The sequence below is a fragment of the Alexandromys fortis genome, unplaced genomic scaffold (genome assembly GCF_014885135.2).
Source record: "Alexandromys fortis isolate MF-2015 unplaced genomic scaffold, M_Fortis_MF-2015_v1.1 scaffold_268, whole genome shotgun sequence".
Lineage (NCBI taxonomy): Eukaryota > Metazoa > Chordata > Mammalia > Rodentia > Cricetidae > Alexandromys > Alexandromys fortis.
Window position 1 is genome coordinate 954,139 of NW_026068141.1, and position 20,554 is coordinate 974,692.

General features: G+C 48.1%; 1 protein-coding gene across 14 annotated transcripts in view; it reads left to right on the top strand.

The window, feature by feature from the left end:
- Dab2ip (DAB2 interacting protein) overlaps positions 1-20,554 on the top strand; it is a 200,711-nt gene that overhangs the window by 169,727 nt on the left and 10,430 nt on the right. For 12 of the 14 annotated variants that reach the window (XM_050126787.1, XM_050126785.1, XM_050126791.1 and 9 more), the window contains one exon: positions 12-2,908. In XM_050126787.1, coding sequence (XP_049982744.1) covers positions 12-179 — 168 coding nt within the window. In that variant the 3' untranslated portion in view covers positions 180-2,908. Of the gene's footprint in view, positions 1-11; positions 2,909-20,554 lie in introns of those variants that run through there. The other 2 variants (XM_050126788.1, XM_050126789.1) reach the window with 2 other exon arrangements.

Sequence of the window (20,554 nt, forward strand, 5' to 3'; positions counted from 1 at the left end):
TTTGCCCACAGGAAAAGCGCATCGCCTCGCTGGATGCTGCCAACGCCCGCCTCATGAGCGCTCTCACACAGCTGAAAGAGAGGTACAGCATGCAAGCCCGTAACGGCGTCTCCCCCACCAACCCCACCAAATTGCAGATTACTGAGAACGGCGAGTTCAGAAACAGCAGCAATTGTTAACTGCCTGAGGAGAGGGGGACTGTGTGGCCCGGGGCAGGGTCTCGGTCTCGGTCGGGAGGCTCCCCACAGTTGCAGACTCGCCCGCAGTGGGGGACACAAGACTGATGGAGTATGAGCCTGAGCGCACAGTGCCCCCTTTTCTTCGCCCACCTGAACAGCGGGCTTGGGTAGAGCAGCAGAGACTGCCCGCTGGGGAGTGGGGACAACCTGGAGGGAGGCCTGCCAAATGTGTCTGTTGGTTGTTGAATTGGTATGTGTTACCTTTTCTTCCTCGACCAGCCAAGTGCATGTACCCCTTACCCTTTGCCAGGGAGGGAGCTACTTGGAAAGGGCTCAAGTATGATCTAGGGGTCACTCCTGGGACCTAATGGAATGGTTGACTGGTAGGCACAGAGAGATTCTGTGGCCCCTGCTCATCTCTGCCCTGAGCCCCTGCCATTGCATGCAGCCCATCAAGGGACACTTCCTGTCCACACAGAACTGGAGTCACCTCGCTCCTGTGCCTGGCCCAGTCTCGCCATATTCCATCTCCTTCCCTTTCTTATCGCATTGCCAAACAGACAGTGAGCATTGCACTTTCTCTGTGGTGCCCTCCCGCATACCTGTGGGTTCCACAGCTTCCCACACTTCACATATGGGCCTGGCTCATGCTCTTGGGATTCCCAGAAGCCAGAGAGCTGGGCAGAGGTGACCAGGTTGCACCATGCATTGTAGCTGCCTTCTCCAGGGTCCCAGTGCATCCCAGCACAGTGGTCCTGTGGGGAGTGGCCATTGGTGCTCATCCTGCAAAAGTGATCTCATTTCTCTGATGGTTTAAAAGAAGAAGTCTAATGCCTGCAAGGCCCTGAGAAGGTGGATAACTGTGATTTTTTTTCCTTTCACAGTATGCATTAGAAACAAAAGCCCGCTTGCTCGCTTGCTGGAACACAGGGGCCTTTTAAATTGAGCGTGCGCACTGCATGGGAAATAGCGGCCCTGGAGGATGTTAGACTTGCTCCCTCTCCAAGACAGCAGCAGCCTGCACCAGGCCCTGTGTGTGCAGTCGCCTCTCCTCACCCTCCCAGCCCCAGCCAAGGACCCAGGCACTGCAGGCAGGGAGGGGCATACCCCACAGCTGGGGCTGGTTTTCCCAGCTCTAGGCTGTTCGTAGCATATCTGTCCCTCCCCCCATTGTGGGTCAGAGATGGGCAGGAGCTCGGGTCTCTCCTGGGTCCTCATCTGTTCCCACCCTAGATTCCAAGCCCTGGTTCTGAGTCACCTAGGGCAGGAGCTGGGGCCTTTGCCCAGACAGTGGAATGGGGCTAGGCAAGCTGCACTTGTGCTCCTAGAGTCCTCGTTAGGAAGGGTGGAAATCTAGAGGTGTGGCCCGCCATGCTGCACCCCATCCTCAGTCTGTGGACAGGCAAGGGCAGATATAACCTACAACCCAGTTAGGCTACAGACAAATGCTGGGAGAGAGGGCTTGGCTATCAAGGGTCAGAGACCTCAGGAAGGAAGGAGGCGGGGCTGAAGTCCTGCCACTGCCCCTTCCTGTCCACACCCCTGCACGCCTGTGCATTTCAGCCAGGGTGGCCTCTTGGGCAGGGCCTGGCCTGGGTCTTGCCCTTCCACTGCCCAGGAAGCCCTGTTTTCTTCCCCACCCATACTCTCGCCCATGCCTCATAAAGTGACCTCTGTCTGAGCGCCTCCTAGCAATATGGGGAGGTCCCCAGGCCTGGACAGGAGGGCGCAGGGCCAGATGCAATGGCCCCTCTGGTGGGGTTGTTAGCTCTCAGGCCGAGAGCCTTATTTACCTAGTGCAAAAACTGTAAAAGTGTACAGACTCTCCACAGATTTTTATCTTAACTGCAAGTCTGCCGATTTTTGTAAATGTTCTTGGTGTTTGACTGTAATGGAACTATTTCACCCAAGGGATGTACATAGTCCTTTAGTCCTGGTGCTGCGAGGGCTGGCCGGGACCGCTGCTCTCACGGTTGACACTGTAGCCTAGAGAACGGTGCTGGGCAGGACGGTGAGCTTTGCAGTCTAGGTGTCTGTCTTTTTCCTGCCTGGGGCGTTGATCTGTTGGCTTTGCAGCATGCTGTTGGGGGGTGGGAGAGGTTGATGGGGGCACATGCCCCAATGGGGCCAGTACAGCATCCTCCTGCCCATAACCTTGGGGCTAAGCTCTGCCTACAGCAAGGGCTGCAGAGGCCCCAAGGGAAGGATGGTCCCTGCTCTGGGAAGACCCTGACCACTGACACCCAGGCTCTGCTGGAGAGAGCTGCCCCTCCCCTGCCGACACAGACAACTGACCTTTTTGTTCAACTTGTATGTTCAGGATTAAGGAAACTGCCAAACTTCCTTGGAGCGAAGACCTCTGACTACCCAGCAGTGGGGGTAGGGACCAGGGCCAGAGCTCCCGTGTACCCCAGCACCTGTCTGAGGGTAACCACTCCCTCATACCCATACATCTGGGAGCCAGACTGTCCAGGGAACCAGCCCCTCTTTTCTATATACTTGGCCACAAGGCTACCCCTGTCCCCCACTGTACCCACCTCCCCTTTTGTAAGTATGTGAAAAGGAAAAAATGCAAACGTCAGAGTTGGCTGGAGCCCTTCCCTCCAACCGTGACTTTTAACCATGTAATAATGTACAGAGAACTTGTTGGTGTTTGAAGACTCCGTGTGGCTGTGCAATTTCTGTACATTTGCAATTAGAAATATTAAAGATTTATTTAGCTATTTTAAGCCTGCCTCGCCTCTTATTTGGCTGTGTCATGGATTGTTTCCTATGGGTAACTCTGAAGCTTGTGCTAATAGTGTGTTCCAGTCATGACCCCTAACTCGGTGACCTGGGATCACCCCTCCTCTCTGCCGAAAGCCTGTGCTGGGAGCAGAGCAGCCAAGCTCTTACAGGCCTTCCTTACCCCCGAGTGCCTGTGGTGCCATTGACTCCTGGGGGCGCAAGTAGCTGCCGCTGCAGAGGCTCCTCCAGGGCAAGCCCTGCCAGTCCACAGCAGCCTGGGGAAGAAGATAGTAGGAAGAGGAAGAGCTCTGCCAGGGTTGCCAGTGAGTGAAGTCTGCCTGTCCCCAAGCATCCCGTGCTTGCGAGGACCAACGTGGATTCCTCAGAGTCAGAGCCTCCTGAGCTGGAAGTGAACTTGTCTGACACTGCTTCAGCCATACCTGTTGAATGAGTTTCTTACATCCCTGGGTGTCTGCCCAGCATCTGTTGGCATTTGGGATCCCATCTTTGATGTGTAATAACCTTGAGTTGAACACATGGGGTCTACAGGGGTGCACATAAGCCCAGAACAAACAAACAAACAAAACCCCTTTAAAAAAGAAGAAAAGAGTTGGAGGGTTTTGAGAACTTCTAATGAGCAGGAACGCATCAGTCTTTCACCCTAGTGAGGACAAACCTGTTTTTGTTGGATTATGACTTGGAAATTACGTAAAGTTGGCTATACTGAAATATGAAGAAAATGCCTTTCCAGGCTACAATGAAAAATGATATAAAAACCAAATAAACATGCACCACTAGGATTTTTTATTTTTTTAAAGAAATGAATCTTGAAATTGAGTGAGGACTCTCGACCACGTGTGATTAGTTCCTCCCCAAACGTCATTGTGCTGGAAAGATTGATGGGGGAGGAGGTTCAAGGCAATGAGAGTCGGTTCATTTGTCTCCTGAATGCTAATGCAAAAGGCTTTGCCCCATACCCTTCACAGAGACTTAGATGGAAGCCCCCAAGCCCAAACATGCATACATGTGCCGTCAGACAGAGCCAGGACAGTGAGCCGGAAGCAGGAAAGAGTTCCTGCCCCTGTATAGCCACGGAAGTACTGCACCCAGTCTCCTGGCAAGGGACTGAACTTCATTCTCTGGAGAAACGGCCCTTGAAGTCTGGATTGAGGACGTCAGCCACTGGACTGAAACGCAGCTGAGGGGAAGTAAGCCTGTCCTCTTCCCTCTGCCCTTCACTCATTTCAGAGGTTTCTAGATATTTCCTCAATGAAAAGACTGAATCACAGTGCCATTGTTGTAGAAGTCCTGTGTTTGTGTGCAGACACTCGCAGAACATGGTCAGGAGCCGTGGCAGATGACACTCGACAGCAGAGAAGAGGGGACTGGAATGTGCAGACGAACACATCCCTTTCTAGAGCAGCAGGGGTCCTTGTCACACCGTCCACTCCATGTAGATGACTTCATTTTTATATCTAATTCATGGCACCCCAGACTTCACTTTCTCTAAGGCTGTGAGGATTTCCCAGGCATCAGACTTGATATGTCCAAAATAGAATTTTTGACCTTGGTGCCATTAAAACTTGTTCCTCTCGTTTTCCAACACCCCTCCCCCAAACATTCCAACTCTGCTACCATTTATTCAAGCCAAGTGCTAAACTTGATTTCTTTTAAATGTGAATTCTTGATTCTTGGGCTTTAATGGAGATGTACAGATTTAGAATGATGTTCATGATCCATTCTGAGCGAAAAGCAAGCAGTCAATCAGTGTGCCTGCATTCTAAAGAAAACCAATAAATCCCACCGCAGGCAAACACATCCCACTGTTAGTGGCAGTTTGCTCTGGGAAGGGGAAGGGAATTTGAATGTTCTACTTTATATTCCTTTGTGTTGTTTGGATATTTTACAGCCAGTTTTATTTCTTGTTTTGGTATGAAGCCATTTAAAAATAAATAAAACATACCCATATAATGAAACACTATGCAGCCATTAAATTTGTGGAAGAATAATAAATGACATCGAAAGATGTAAATAATGCATTAAGTGTAAACGCTGATAACAAAATTATACGTCCAGGAGGATTCCAGTTTAGCTTTTAAATCATGTTCACAAAAACATCTGGATTGGGAGATGGGTTAGGTAAGAGCTTGAGTTTGGACATATGAGAGTGGGTTTTGCCAAGTCTTGATGGCTATTGATCAGCAGGCGGCATGGCCTTAGCATTATGGGACAGTCCTTCTATTCTTAGTTTCCTCACTGTGACTGGCGGTGGCGGCAGTGTCTGGAGAAGTCTTCTGGGAGGGTGTACAGTTGCTGAGACACTGTGTTTGTTGTTAATGTATAGGAGTATTAGTAACATTTTCCACGGCTGGAGAGACGGCTCCGTGGTTACGTGCATGTTCTGCTCTCTTAGAGGACCTGAATTTGGTTCCCAGCACCCACCTCGGGCAGCTCATAAACACCCATAACTCCAGCTCCAGAAGATCCAATACCCTCTTCTAGATTCTGTAGTCACCTGCATGCACATGTATACACGCACACTTAAAATTTTTTGTTTTCTTTTTTGATTTAACTTTTCAAGACAGGGTTTCTCTGTCTACAGTCCTGGTATCTGCTTTGTAGACCAGGCTGGCCTAGAACTTACAGAGACCCACCTGCCTGATAAGTGCTGGAATTAAAGGTATGTGCCACCATGGACACGCCTGGCTAAAAATAAATTTTTTAAAGAATAATTTCCTAATAAAACCTTAAAATCGTACTTAGGATCATTAAAGGGGTATATGCTAAGGAGCTGAAATAATGTTGGCCTTAATACCAAGTGTGGCACTTCTCTCTTGGCTTACCTATATTTTTAAGTTATTTTTCTCTCTTAACATGTCTTTGCATTTATGATGAAAACCCAATTAAAAAATAGCCTGGGGCTCAGGGGTAGAGTGCCTGCCTTGCATGCATGACGTCCTGGGCTATTTCCAAGTACTGAAAAAAGACTCAAAGTCATGTGGCAGTACTGTGGTGGGTGGGCCACCTTCTTAATAGGATAGGAAGTAAGAAGTACGGGAGGAGGGGGAGCTGCCATGCTGATGCAAAAGATTAGGAAAGAAGTTCACTGTACTTACTATGGGAGGCAGGCAAGAAAACAAGGCAAAATGGGATTTTCTTAGAATTTCCCATCATAAAAATGGTGTTGCTTAGGCAGGTGTCTGAATACAAAATAAATATACAAGCTAGAAGCCACTTTCCCAGTGGCCACCAGTGGCTGTCAGGAGGGAAAGTGGGCGTTGGTGGCATATTGCACACCTCAAATCCAGACAGCTCAGTGAGGGTTGCATGCTCTCTGGACTGAGTCATTACCAGACTCCTGGCCAGAACAGATAGCTTGTGTGTGTCTACAGCTGTACCGTTCAATGAATTCACAGGAAGATGGTCATGTGTTCCACATTCTGTGTAGTGTAGTGATAGGAGCTGCGGGCTGCGTCCCCGGCACCTGGCCACCCGCATGGCTAGCTTATGCCCGAAATAATTACATGGAAACTGTATTCTTTCAAACACTGCCTGGCCCATTATCTGTAGCCTCTTATTGGCTAGCTCTTACATATTGTTCCAACCCATTTCTAATATTCTGTGTAGCCCACGAGCTGGCTTACCAGGGAGGATCTTAACCTGCGTCTGTCTGGAGCTGGAGAATCATGGTGACTCCTGACTAAGCTTCTTTTTCCCAGCATTCTCTTCTGTTTACTCCACCTACCTAATTTTCTGTCCTATGAGGGCCGAGGCAGTTTCTTTATTATTAACCAATGAAAGCAACAGATAAGATACAAGACCCACCTCCATCAGTGTAGCATTGACTGCTGCCTTCATGACTTCTGATTGACATTTGTTTCTGAATGTCTGAAAATTCAGAAGACAAAAGAGTCCTTTGGAAGGCCCAGTCAGAAGCCACCTGCTTCTCTGAGGGTGATGGTTTGTCCTCTGTGCCAGACTTGGCACTGAGGCTCTGAGGGCTAGGGTGGGGTTCCTGCAGAGTTACTCTGGGGGTGTCCATCCACACCTAGTCGTTCTGTGAAGGGTTACAGGAGCACCATGCTGGAGGGAGAAGGATCCAGTCTCAGAAATATTCCTTACAAAATGTTTATTACTTTTACCTTTAGTGACAGAAAGTAACAATCGTGTGAAAGCATATTTTTGACAATCAAGACTTAACATATGTTTAGCATTTTTTAAATTAACTAATTAATGAGGAAACCAGTCAGTTGTCACAGCCAATTCAAAGGAGAATTCAAAGAGCTGTGCATGCAGACAACCGGAAATTACAAGGAAGAAAATTTACAAATCGATGCAAAATCAGTCTATTTCCAGGGTCTCCGGCAGACCCCGTTTATCCCAATCTGTTGGACAAAGATCACAGTGCTACCACCATTTCATTACCTAAAGAAATCCAAGGCCAAACAAGTTATGAATCCAGAAGACTCAAAACCCAAGATGTTGAAGTCTCATATATTTTCCTAAAGCAAGTTTTAAAAGCAAAAACAAGCCAGGCAGTGGTGGCACACAATTTTAATCCCATCAGTTGGGCGCAGTGGTTAAAAGCGTATGAACTTGTAGAGGTCTTGGGGTCCCTTTCCAGCGCCCACACTGCATGGCTCAGAGCACATGGACTCTGGGTTCTCTTTTGGCCTCCGTGGGCACTGCACTCATGTGCACATACCCACAATGCAGATGCAGATACTTCTACACATAATTAAAAACAAAAAGCCGGACAGTGGTGGTACACGCCTTTAGTCCCAGCTCCCAGGAGGCAGACGCAGGAGGAGCCCTGTGAATTCAAAGACAGCCTGGTCTACAGAGCGAGTTCCAGGACAGTGAGGGCTACACAGAGACACACTGTCTTGAAAGACCCAAAATAAATAAAATTTTTGGGCTGGAGAGATGGCTCAGAGGTTAAGAGCACTGGCTGTTGTCCTTCCAGAGGTCCTGAGTTCAATTCCCAGCAACCACATGGTGGCTCACAACCATCTGATCTGGTGCCCTCTTCTGGCCTTCAGGGATACATGCAAGCAGAACACTGAATACATAATAAACTAATAAATAAATAATTTTTTAAAAAATTTAAAAATCAAATAATCATGACTAGACAGGGAAGAGGTGATGTTGAAAGGGGTCCACTGCCTAGAAGCTCCTCTGAGTATAGACACGGCCATTGTTTACAGCTATCAAGTAGACTTTGCTCTTGCCATACAGCCTAATTCCTATTTTATTATCCGAGGAAAAGTGTCACTCTGTATGCAGCCAAGGCAGACCTCAAGCCTGACACTCCTCTGCCCTGCCTCCCAAGTGCTGCGATTACAGTGTGCTTGCTACATTTGGCACAGACTAGTACTGTAAAGACAAAAATAGAATCACACTACATACTAAGCAATTTTTGAAAGATGTTTTTATTTTTAAAAATAAAATATGAGTGTTGGTGAGTGCTTGCATGTATATATGTGGACTACATATGTGTCTGGTTCCTACGGAAGTCAGAGGACGGTGCAGTTCCCCTAGAACTGGAGTTATATATGGTTGTGTGTTACCATGTAGGTACTGGGAATCAAACCCAGGTCCTCTAAAGGATCAGACAGTGCTCTTAACTTCTGAGCCATCTCTCCGGATCTCAATCGATTGTTTGACTTTTGTGTTAAATTTTAAATTATGTGTATTGTTTTTTTTTAATTTATTTATTTATTATGTATACAACATTCTGTCGATGTATGCCCACATGCCAGAGGAGGGCGCCAGATCTCAGTACAGATGGTTGTGAGCTACCATGTGGTTGCTGGTAATTGAACTCAGGACCTCTGGAAGAGCAGCCAGTGCTCTTAACCTCTGAGCCATCTCTCCAGCTCCCAAATTATGTGTACTGTATATGTGTGTTTGTGTGTGTTTTTATGTGTGTGTTTATATGTATGTATATTGTATATGTGCATGTTTATATGTGTATGTGTGTCTGTTTTGTGCATATGTGTATGTGTGTGTCTGTGTCTATGTGTTTCTGTATTGTGTCTGTGTATTGTGTGTCTATGTGTATATATGTATGTATGTATATATGTGTGTGTTTGTATCTGTGTGTCTATATATGTTTTGTGCTTGTGAACAAAGATGCTCTTGGAGTTTAGAAAATGGCACCAGGTCCTTTGGGGCTGGAGTTACAGGCTATTATAATCTGTCTGATACAGGTTCTGCAAGAGTAGTCTCTGCTCTTAACCACACTCTACTGCCCCTCAGCCCCGCACTCCCCATTTTGTTGTTTGTTTATTTTGAAGAACATGTTTGGGCATGGCTGTAATCCCAGCGCTTGGGAGATAGAGACAAAAGGATCCCTGCACGTTTGAGGCCAGCCTGGTGGTCTCCATTGTGTACATAGCATATCCTAGGTCAGCCAGGGTTAACATGACCATATCCTGTCTCAAACAAAGCAAAACGAAATGAAACAATAGGGCAAAAACAACAACCAAACAATAACAACAACAATTGCAGTGTTGCCCAGTCTAGCACTACATTCACGGTCCCCCTGCCTCATGTCCTCCAGAGTAAGCGATGTTTGTAAGATCAGCTCTCGGTATCCAACTAAGAGGTTTGCTTTTGCTGCTTGGCAGTAGACTGTGGACATCATTCTTTACAAATACTGTCATTCACTTTATTTTTCTTAATGATTATACTTGCATATAGTTTAAAATTTCAAGCCTTGCAAATGGATGGAGCTGGAAAACATCATTTTGAGTGAGGTAACCCAGACAGAGAAAGACAATTATCACATGTACTCACTCATAAGTAGTTTATAAACATAAAGCAGAGAAAACCAGCCTACAAATCACAATCCCAGAGAACCTAGACAGCAATAAAAATTCTAAGAGAGACATACATAGATCTAATCTACATGGGAAGTAGAAAAAGACAAGCTCTCCTGAGTAAATTAGGAGCATGGGGACCTTGGGAGAGGGTTGAAGGGGAGGGGAGAGGCAGGAAAAATATAGAGCTCAATAAAAATGAATAAAAAAAAATTCAAGCCTTGAATTCCGATTTTGTTTTTTTTTTTTTTTTGTAAACTTTTGCTTTGGTAATAATTTCAACTAAGTTGTGTAAATCAACAGTACAAAGAACACCCATGTGCTTTCATTCCAGATGCATGAGCCTTTAACCTATTTGCTTATCGTGTAGTCTCTCTCTCTCTCTCTCTCTCTCTCTCTCTCTCTCTCTCTCTCTCTCTCTCTCGTGGCTCCACCCCCGGCCCCCGTTTCAGGCAGTCTTGGCGCCTCCTAGTTCAGTAGCTTCATCGTCTGTTCCTGCCGCTGTCACCAGCTCTCAGGCCACTTTCTACTTTCCTCAGCTAACCCAGTTATGTCCTTTCGTACGGCTGTTCCCCTAGTGCCTCAGTCTAGGGTCCGGGATTGCATTCAATTGTCATGTCTCTTTAGCATCTTCTAATCTGGAACTTTCCATAGGCTTTTCTGGTCTTTTGTAACTGGCATTCAGGAGAAATGCAATCAACTCCTCCCCTTGCTCCTTGCTAAACAGCATCAATAGCACGAGAGAAGCAGAAGTGTGTGCTTATCTGATGTGTCTTCATGGCAGCGGCAGAGGCCTACCTACTCCCCGTGTGGAACTGAGGCATTCCTATTAAGGGCATAGAATTCATCCCTCAGTTTCTTTGTGACAAAGTCACCCAGAAGTTCTGGGCGTGGCCCCTAGGAGCCCCTTCAAGCTGGTGCCCTAGCCTACTGACATACCCCAGTTTCTGAACTTGTCCTTACTGTCTGACCTAATGTGACATCCAGATTCCTTTCCTTGTACCATCCCTCCCCTGGCTCTGGAATTTGTTGTTCCTCTGAGCAATGTTGGGAAATGGTCTTAACTGGCCAAGACCAGGACTACACATCTTTACAGAGGCACGTGCTAGAAATTGTGAGTTGGCTCCTCTGTCTACAGTTTCATGAATCTGAATTTTCACACACTCACAAACACATATTCATGTGCACACACACACACGAAAGATGACAGGTCTCAGGGAGTCTGTCTCCCTCCTGGCTTTGCCTTCACAGAGTCGTGGTGAGTTTTGCTTTGTATGCACTTCATTTGAGTGACAGCATCATCAGGTAGCATGGAAGCCTCTTCGTGGGCCTTGGATGGCATTTCATCAATAGATCGCCCTGCCCTGCTTAGAAATATCAGCCACCGTGAGCGGTCTTCCACCTTTGTTGATGGCGAAAATGTATGTGCAGAGGGATCCATCTCTACCTAAAGAGCTGAAGAATTAGACCATCAGTTATCCCAGCAGAAAAGCTGGCAAAAGAATGAAATGACAAGTGGAAAAAGAAAGACAAGTAATCAACAAAGAGTGTAAACCTAGCCGGGCAGTGGTGGTGCACGTCTTTAATCTCAGCATGCACTGGGAAGCAGAGGCAGGAGAATCTCTGTGAGTTCACGGCCAGCCTGGTCTGCAGAGTGAATTCCAGGACAGCCAGGGCTACACAGAGAAACCCTTTCTTGAAAGAAAAAAAAAAGTCTAAACCTAGAGAGGTAACACCTGTAATTCTGGTGCTTGGCAGGAGTTCAGGGTCATCCCCAGCTACATAGAGAGTTGGAAGATAGCCTGGGCTATAGGACATCTTGTCTCAAAGTAAACAAACTGCTCACCCACACTAATAATTCAAGAAAAGCAAATGAAAATAGCAATTAAGTTGCTCTTGTTTTTGTCTATCCAGGTTTGAGTAATAGAAACAAAAAGGAAACCAACCTAAGAAGAGAAACACAGATGTTAAATATTGACCCACACATATGTTGACTGAGGTTTCTGTCCCTCCCAGTCCCTCAGCCGGTCAATCCCAAAGAAATACACAGAGATCTATGTTAATTATAAACTAGTTGGACCATTTGCTCAGGCTTCTTATTAACTCTTACACCTTAAAGTAACCCATAATTTTTGTCTGTGTTAGCCACGTGGCTTGGTACCTTTTATCAGTGAGGCATTCTCATCTTGCTTCCTCTGCCTCTGGGTGACGACTACAAACTGAATCTTTCTTCCCAGAATTCTTCTGTTCTAGTAGCCCCACCTATACTTCCTGCCTGGCTACTGGCCAATCAGCATTTTATTAAACCAATACATGTGACAAATCTTTATAGTGTACAAAGTCATTGTCCCACAGCACACATAGTGTCTGGAAGTTACTGTAGCATTGTTATGTCAGGTTGTCAACTCAGCTTCTTTAATTTCTAAGCCTTTTCAGCTTTAGATATTTAACACCTAAAGTGATGCTTGGCTCATGAGGAGTCAATAAAGGAAGAGTCATATTTGTTTAAGATGTATTTTTATTTTTTTCATGTGTATGTGTACAAGGTACCCTTGCAAGCCAGAAGAGGGGGCCAGATGCCTTGAAGCTGGAGTTACCAGCAGTTGTGAGTTGCCCAATGTGGGTGCTAGGAATGGAACGCTGACCCTCTGGAACAGGAGCGAACCCTCTAAAGTGCTCTAATGTTTCTCCAACACCAAGGCTATATCCCTTAATAGATAGGACAACAAAATTAGAAATAAATGACAAAAATTGGCCTATTGCTTGAAAATCCAAAGTACTTAAAGAAGCATGTATATAATATGGAGAGAGAGAGAGAGAGAGAGAGAGAGAGAGAGAGAGAGAGAGAGAGAGAGAGATTGAGATTGAGCACCTACACACAGAACATAGGTACAGGAGTATTGGATATCAAATTGGTACTCCAAATTTTCTGACTCTGCATTTAGAGATTCAGCTATCAAATATTGAACATGTTTGGGTGGAATGCAACTGTATTGACCACATATATTTGTTTATTGTTTTTATTCCCAGACAGTATGTGACTAGGCTCTGTAAACAATGTAGAAGGGGGTTAAAAGCATGCAGGAGGTGGTTGGCACAGTCTACACGTGTACTACCCCACATTACTTATGTGACTTGAGAATTCTTGGACTTCGGTATCTGAACGTGGAGGGATAACAGTACTAATTGATGGGTGTGTACTGTCGCAGAGTGGGTTCGTGTAGCCTACACTTCTGCATGCAAGTGGGTATCTGTGGATAGAGGTATCAGTGTGGGTGTGTGTCCCGTTTCAGTGTGAGGAAATGCCATAGATCTGCATTGTGAGCTGAAGACACAAGCCCAGACCTGTGGCTTCCAGGAGACTTAGCAGAGATAGTTTAACATAGCATGGGCTTCAGCGGCCAGATCTTTGGCTAGCCCAGCTATGGGTTCCATTGCAGCAGCAGCAGTGCAGTGGGGGTAGAGACCAAGGGGACCCAAGGACAGGGACAGGCAGACAAGGATGCCCCTTCAATCTTCCTGTCACTCTCTTCCTTTGGAGATTCAGTGGGGACCAGGTGCGAGTTCCTTGAACTTCCGTTTCCCTTGCAGAGGTTTGGAAGAGTGTTCGTGAGAGAGGAGGGGCCATGTGTCCATTACGGGAAATAAGCTGTGTGATTGTATTTCAATAAATCAGTGCAGATGTCAGAGCACTGTGGAGCCTCGTGGGCTCTGCGGGCCGTAGAATTCAATATGATATGCTTCAGCCTGTGGACTAATGGACTGCTGCTGGACGCCACGCAGCCCAGCCTTCCCGAAGATGCGAGGCAGGGCTGAAAACTGGCATAGATCTATTTATTGGGACAGTGTGTATTTCTGCTGGTGGGTGTGTGGGGAGTCAGGTGGGAGGAGACCCGCATTTCCTGAGGCCTCAGGGTCTGGCCCTGCTGTGGGGGTGGGGGGAGGTGGGGGTTGGAGCCAGCAGGAGAGCACGGGTGCTGTGTCCCTTGGAGGGTGAGGTCTGAGGTCTAGGGCAGGGAGAATGAGTGTTTTGGTGCCTGCATCCCATGTCTCCCCTGACTCTGGGAGGCCCAAATGCCCTTTGTACCCGCTAGCCTTCCCTAGAATGCCACGGGGTCTAGGAGAATGCGTGGGAAAGCTCCATGCAGCCTAGCAGGGCAGACCAGGCTACCTGGGAAGGACCCTCTGCTACATTTCTTAAACTTTGCATTTTGCAAATGTTAATGATGTTTACAGGAAAGGGTTGCCTTGTGAGCAATTGGGCAACTTTGAGTCTTACAGGGGCTTCTGGGCCTTGACCTTTGCCCCTGTGTCCACTGAGTTCTGTGGCTGCCAACCTCTCCCTCCCTCCCTCCCTTTCTCCTTCCTTCCCTCTTTCTCCATACAGTTCCTAGGTCTCCTCTTGCTGGGGTCTCAAAGGGGTGCAGACCTGCCCTGGGAGTGGAAAACAAAGAGAACCCCCCCCAACGCTGCCGCCAAGTGATTGACAGGGCTGACAGGGGCTCAGGAGCTTCAGGGTGGGAGGATCTGCCCCAGAAAGTGGGGACAGTCTTGCAGAGCTGGTGACCCTTAACTTGGCTTTGCAAGTTCCCCAGACCTGTGGCAGAGAAGGGCACTGGGAGCTGAGGAAGCCTTTGGACCTAGCACTGGGGGGATGACCAGCAGGGTTGGTGGAATGGCAGAAAGTATGGGGTGGTGTAGGGGTTATGGGTGTCCAGCAAGGCTGCTCATGGCTTCCAGGAGGCGGCGGCTCTTAGCTTCTTCCCTACATGTCATTGACACCTATGGAGGCCACAGTCTTGTGACTTCATGTGGTGGTAGCTGTGTGGCTCACAGACTGGAGTAAGCCCCAAACGTGAAGGGGTTCAGAAACGGACGGGAGTCAGCTTGAATCACGGTGGCAGAAGTCACTTTCTGTCTTCCCTGGGAGCAATGTGGTGGCGTTGGCAGTACAGAAGGGATACTGTCAAGAATGGACCGAGACAGCCAGAGTACTCTGACTTGGAAAGAAGAGGGATCTTGCAGACCCGGCAAAGGCCGGATCTTTTCATCAGAGAGGTGTTGGAAATCAAGAGGGAAGATGGTGGCAAAGGAGCTGAGGTGGAAGCGGCCAGACGACAGAGCAAGAAATGCCGACAGCTTTCCACACACAACAGAGTCTGAAGTGAAAATTAGATCTGTAGTGATGTGACGCTGTGTTTCCAGCCACCAGCCAGCCAGCAGCTGCTTCCTGACGACTCGTCCTGCAGCCGCGATGGAAATGGCGCCAGCCTGGCCCTTTCACACGGGTGTCGATCAAGGACCAGTGACGAGCTCGGCGGTGGTAGTGCACAGCTTCAATCCCAGCACTTGGGAGACAGAGGCAGGCGGACCTCTGTGAGTTCAGGGCCAGCCTGGTCTACAGAGTGAACTCCAGGACAGGCAAAGCTGCACAGTAAAGGACCAGTAAAGGAAATGACAGTATGACATGTAATTACAACACATGTGTTATGGGTCCTACCGCATCACTAAAAAGGTAAGACCCACTTCCATGTGTGTATCATGATACAGTCATGTATGTATCAAAAGACAGTGTTGGATTAAAAAAACACAGTGCAGGTTGGTGTGTACCAAAGAGAAGAACTGGTACACACATGCATGCACACACACACACACACACACACAGACGCACATGTGCAGAGACATAGTCACGCACACACACACACACACCCTTAAGAGATCTTGAATGTACGTGAACTTCCTAAAAAGACACAGAAACCCATCAACGGCAAAGGGTGTACATCCCTTGTCACTATATGCCTTTGAACTGGGCTTTTTTTGTTTAGTATTAAATAGTGTGCTGGTTTTTGTTTGTTTGTTTGTTTTGTCAATTTGACACAAGCTAGAGTTATGTGGGAAGAGGAAAGTCAAATGACATGTCTCTTCCAGATTGGCCTGTGAGCATTTTCTTGATTAATGACAGATGGGGGAGAGCCCAGCCCATTGTGGGCAGTGCAATCCCTGGGCTTGGGGTGGGGAAAGGTCCTGGGTTATATAAGAAAGCAGGCTGAGCAAGTCAAGGAGAGCAAGCCAGTAAGCAGCAGCCGTCCATGGCCTCTCCTTCAGTTCCTGTCCCCAGGTTCTTTCTTGAGTTCTTGTCCTGACTTCCCTCAGTGATAGACTGTGATACCGAATCATAAACCACAGAAACCCTTTCTTCCCCGGTTGCTTTTGGTTATGTTTTACCACATTGATAGAAAGCCAGCGAGATCGTGTAGCTTTTGAGGCAGTTTATAGGTGTGTGCGTGTGTGTGTGTACACACACAGGTATTTGTATACATGTGCACACACATATATTTACTACATTTTTAAAATTATAACAACCAAAACCAAAAGCCCAGACCATTTCATTTCTTGTTCTCCATGCACTGAGGGCTCATTTTAAGCAGAGTTTTGAGGTGTGACTTTCCATGGAAGTGAGTTTTCCAGGTCTGGCGAGGATCAAGACTCTTAGCGATTGTTTTCAAGGAAAGCATTCGTGGTGAACTCACAGAACACATTTTATCAAGAGCGTGGAATGTGGGTGAAGACTTTCTGGGTGCCCTAAAACCCTTTGTTCCTGCACTTAAGGCCTCGTTCCTTCCAAGAAATGATCTTATTTACAGTGTGTGTATAAGTGCACATGTGTGTGGCATGTGTGTGGAGGTCAGAGGACAACCCCTAGGACTCAGTTTCCTCTTTTACCGTGTGGGTCCAGGGGCTAGATCTCTCAGGTCAGCAGGCTTGAGTGGCAAGCCCTCTACCCACTGAACATTTTGTAGGCCTCAAGGCCTCAGGGTTTCTCTGTGTAACAGCCCCAACTGTCCTGGAACTCACTCTATAGACCAGGTTGGCCTCGAACTCACAGAGATCCACCTGCCTCTGTCTCATGAATGCTGGGATTAAAGGTGTGCACCATCACTGCCTGGCAAGGCTTCTATCTTAAGGAGACTTTTGTCCTTCTCCTCAGATCTGACAGTGTGAGAACAGAGAAAGAGTGGCAGTGGGGACATCAGTCGGGAGCCTGCACCATGTGGGCAGTGGGGACAGCACTCAGGAGCCTGCGCCGTGTGGGTAGTGTCTATTGTTTGCAGGGCCAGGGGTCAGACTCAGGCCGACACTGGGGAGGGAGGGGGTCTTGTGTTTTCTGCTCACACATCAGTGCTTGGAGTCAAGAAACTTGCAGGCTTGCAGTAGCAAGAGCAGTGGCTTTTCTTCTGTCAACTATCACACAACTCTTCACCTGCTGGAGTCAAAGCTTTACTTGTGGTCACGTGGCCAGTGGCAGGTGTAGTACCATTTCAACTGTATTTTAACAAATAAAGACTGCCTGAAGATCCGAGAGTAAAACAGCCCCACTGCTCAGCCTTACAGACCAGGTTATGGTAACACACACCTTTATCCCAGTAGCCACACTAGTTGCCATAGAAATCAGGTAGTGCTTACCTTTATCCCATGCATGCCTTTGAGCCCAGCCCTAGAGAGGAATATAAGATGGGGCAAGACAGCTCTCAGACGCAGTCTCGGCCTAAGATTCCAGGAGACAGGATCACCATTTAAGACTGATGTCGAGGTAAGGGCCAGTGACTGGCTGTTTTCTGAACCCCAATTTTTGACCGTGAGTTTTTATTAATTGTGCTTCATGTAGGGGACATTTTCTGTGACTCTATTTGCTCAACTGTAAAACAGGAACCATGCCACGATGGCTGGGTGACTGTGGCTGCCAGAATGAATCTGGTGGTCAGGACAGATTTACTTTCTCCCTCTCTAGCCAGGAACAAGGCTATCTGAATTATTGGAACCATAAGTCTTAGATTCCCCTGGTGCTCCTTTTGCAGTCAGGCTCAATCATTTCCACAGGCTAGGCCCCATGACTGACTTCAAGATTCCATGAAGCATAGGGTCATGGGTGACCACAGGGACTTCTGGTGTTTCTTTGATGTCTTCATGAAGCTGAAAACTCTGGAGAATCTGAATGCTGCTACTGAGGGACTTCACCAGAACCTCACACTGCTCTGGCAGTGCTGGAGCGTCACCACGGTCCACTCATTTATTCATTCATTCATTCATCCATTCACTGTATGGGGGCATGTGTGGTGTGGTGCGTGGGTGAAGGCCAGAGGACAGGCCATGTAGGTTAGCAGCAAATTTCTTAATATGTTGAGCCATTTATGTGGGCTCTGGAGGTCCTGATCTGAGACCAGACTCCGCATTAGCAAAGGGCTACCATGGGCAAGTTACTTCTCAGTTCAGCACCTCAGTTTCCCCAACTGTACCCTGGAGTGATGTGGTAAGCACACCTAGCCCTTCACTTCCCCGAGGGTCCAACCAACATGTCTACAAAAGTGTTCCCCCAAAGGAGTGTGTCTGTACTGAGTAGGGGTGGATTCTTTCCTGATCGTGACCCCCGCCCCCCCACTGTAACAACTGTTTTCTACAGCACATTCATTGTGTTCAAGGTTACAGGTCTAAAGAGGGTTGTAAGTACACAGAAAGACATACATGAGTTACGTCCCAACAGTACACCATTTTACCATCGTCAACTTGAACATCCTCAGAGTCTGGTATCTTCTGAGAACTTTGGGTACCATGGTGCGTCTGGCTGTGCTGGGAGTTCTGTAAGCTGGTGTGGATGGGAGTAGTTCACACCCTGGACTTCACGGTGCGTCTGGCTGTGCTGGGAGTTCCGTAAGCTCGTGTGGATGGGTGTAGTTCACACCCTGGACTTCACGGTGCGTCTGGCTGTGCTGGAGTTCCATAAGCTGGTGTGGATGGGAGTAGTTCACACCCTGGACTGTAAGAGCACATTCATGGTGAGGTCCAGGTGTGGTCCACTTGCTAACAGGCAGGAGTAGCCTAGTTGAGTTTCTGACGAGGTGAGCAGGAACAGGATTGGGCTCTTAGGAAAGGCCCCCAGCCTGCTTTCATCCTTCTGCCCACAGCTGCGAGGGTCCTCATCAGGACTTGACTGTGCTGGCATCCTTCCTGATCTTGGAATTCCAAACAGAAAGAAATAAATTCCCATTGTTTGTAAACCTTTCAGCGTATGGTACTTTGCTACAGTGAGGTAAATAGATTCAGTCACCCATTCTGTCTGGGGCCAAGCTTCTGCCTCTGGACCTGTGTGGACCAGTTTAGTAACAGTACACCTTGTCCAGCAAGAGGCTGGCAAGGCTAGAGATGTGGGTCATGGCTGAATTCAGGTGGCTGGCAAAGCCCCTGTGGTCATGAACTTGGTCGCGTGTTTCTCCTGGGCCCCAGCTTTACCTCACAGATAAGAGCTGCATAGACAAGGACAGTGCTGGAGGCATCTGCTGTTAGTGTGCCAGCAGACGCGGCTGATAGTGTGTCTGCAGATATGCGGTTGTTAGTGCACCTGCAGATGCGTAGCCGTTAGTGTGCCTGCAGATGCATGTATGTATGTTAGCGCCTGCAGATGTGCAGCTGTTAGTGTGCCTGCAGATGCCTGGCTGTTAGTGTGACTGCAGATGCCTGGCTGTTAGTGTGTCTGCAGATGCGCACGTGTTAGTGCCTGCAGATGTACAGCTGTAAGTGTGCCTGCAGATGTGCAGCTGTTAGTGTGCCTGCAGATGCCTGGCTGTTAGTGTGCCTGCAGATGCGCAGGTGTTAGTGTGTGCAGATGTGCAGCTGTTAGTGTACCTGCAAATGCACAACACAGGTAAGAGTTATGTGTCATGGAGTCCCTCCATGACAGTGGACTTGTGGCTGTTGGTTTAGTGATGGCCTAAAAGCTGGCTCCAGTTTCTGTCATTCTGGTTGTGTAGAACAAAACAGAGATGTTCATGAGGAGATTTAGCTCACACCCCTAACTTGCAAGGTAGAAGGACAAGGATCCCCCTTGAGTCCCCTCCTTGTAAAAGAACAGCCATGCACACAGTTTTACAGTGAACTGCTCACATGGTGGGGGAAGCTGTTTGGATTAAAGACAGAGGTGGGGCCTGACCCTCTGAGGGACTATACCGGATGCCAGGGTTTGGGGGAAGGCAGCTGGGTGAAGAGCCTCCCTGGTCTGGACAGTCTCAAATCCGAGCCCCAGAGACCCAGGTAACCATGCCAGGGTAACTTTGAGGGCCGTCTACCATCTTCCCCACATAGCTGGGGGTCTCCCGGTAGGCAAGCCTGGGTCTCTCTACAAGAGACAGTGCAGTGACAAAGCCATGGCCAGTGGTGACACAGGAGCCTGGCATGGTAGGGGTAGAAGGCATGTGTGGGTGGGAGCTGATGTTCACTGGGGTGGGGGTGGAGACTTCCGAGGAGCTGGGGGTCTCACTTTATTTTTAACTCTAGGCCATCTGCTCCCACTTCCCACCAGGTGGGCCCCAGTCTGGGAAATATTCAGAGTGAACATATGCTGCTCCCGGGGTGGGGTGCGGGGGTGCTGGGAAGAGGCGTCTGTGGGGGTGGGGGTGGGGTGGGAGAGCCCTGTTCTCAGGAATTGTGGCCATCAGGTATACCCGAAGGACTCCTGTGGCCTCTTTGGTGAGAGGCCTTGGCATTTCAGTCTCACGAAGAGCAACATGAGGTGACTTCACATTCGAGGAGCTCTCTCAGGACAGACTCCCTCCCAGAGTCCCTGACAGGTGGCCCACCCTGCTGAGAGGCCGTTTCTCCAGCAGACTGAGTTTGGAGGATATCCCAAATCCTCCCCTGACTCCCCCAGGACTTCCTGGATCCCTAGAGTCAATAGCTCTCATGCAAACACCAACCATGTGGGGAGGAAAAAGCAAGAAAATTAAAAGGTGCCCTTTTCTTACCAATTGACCCAAAATGAACAAACATTGTCCC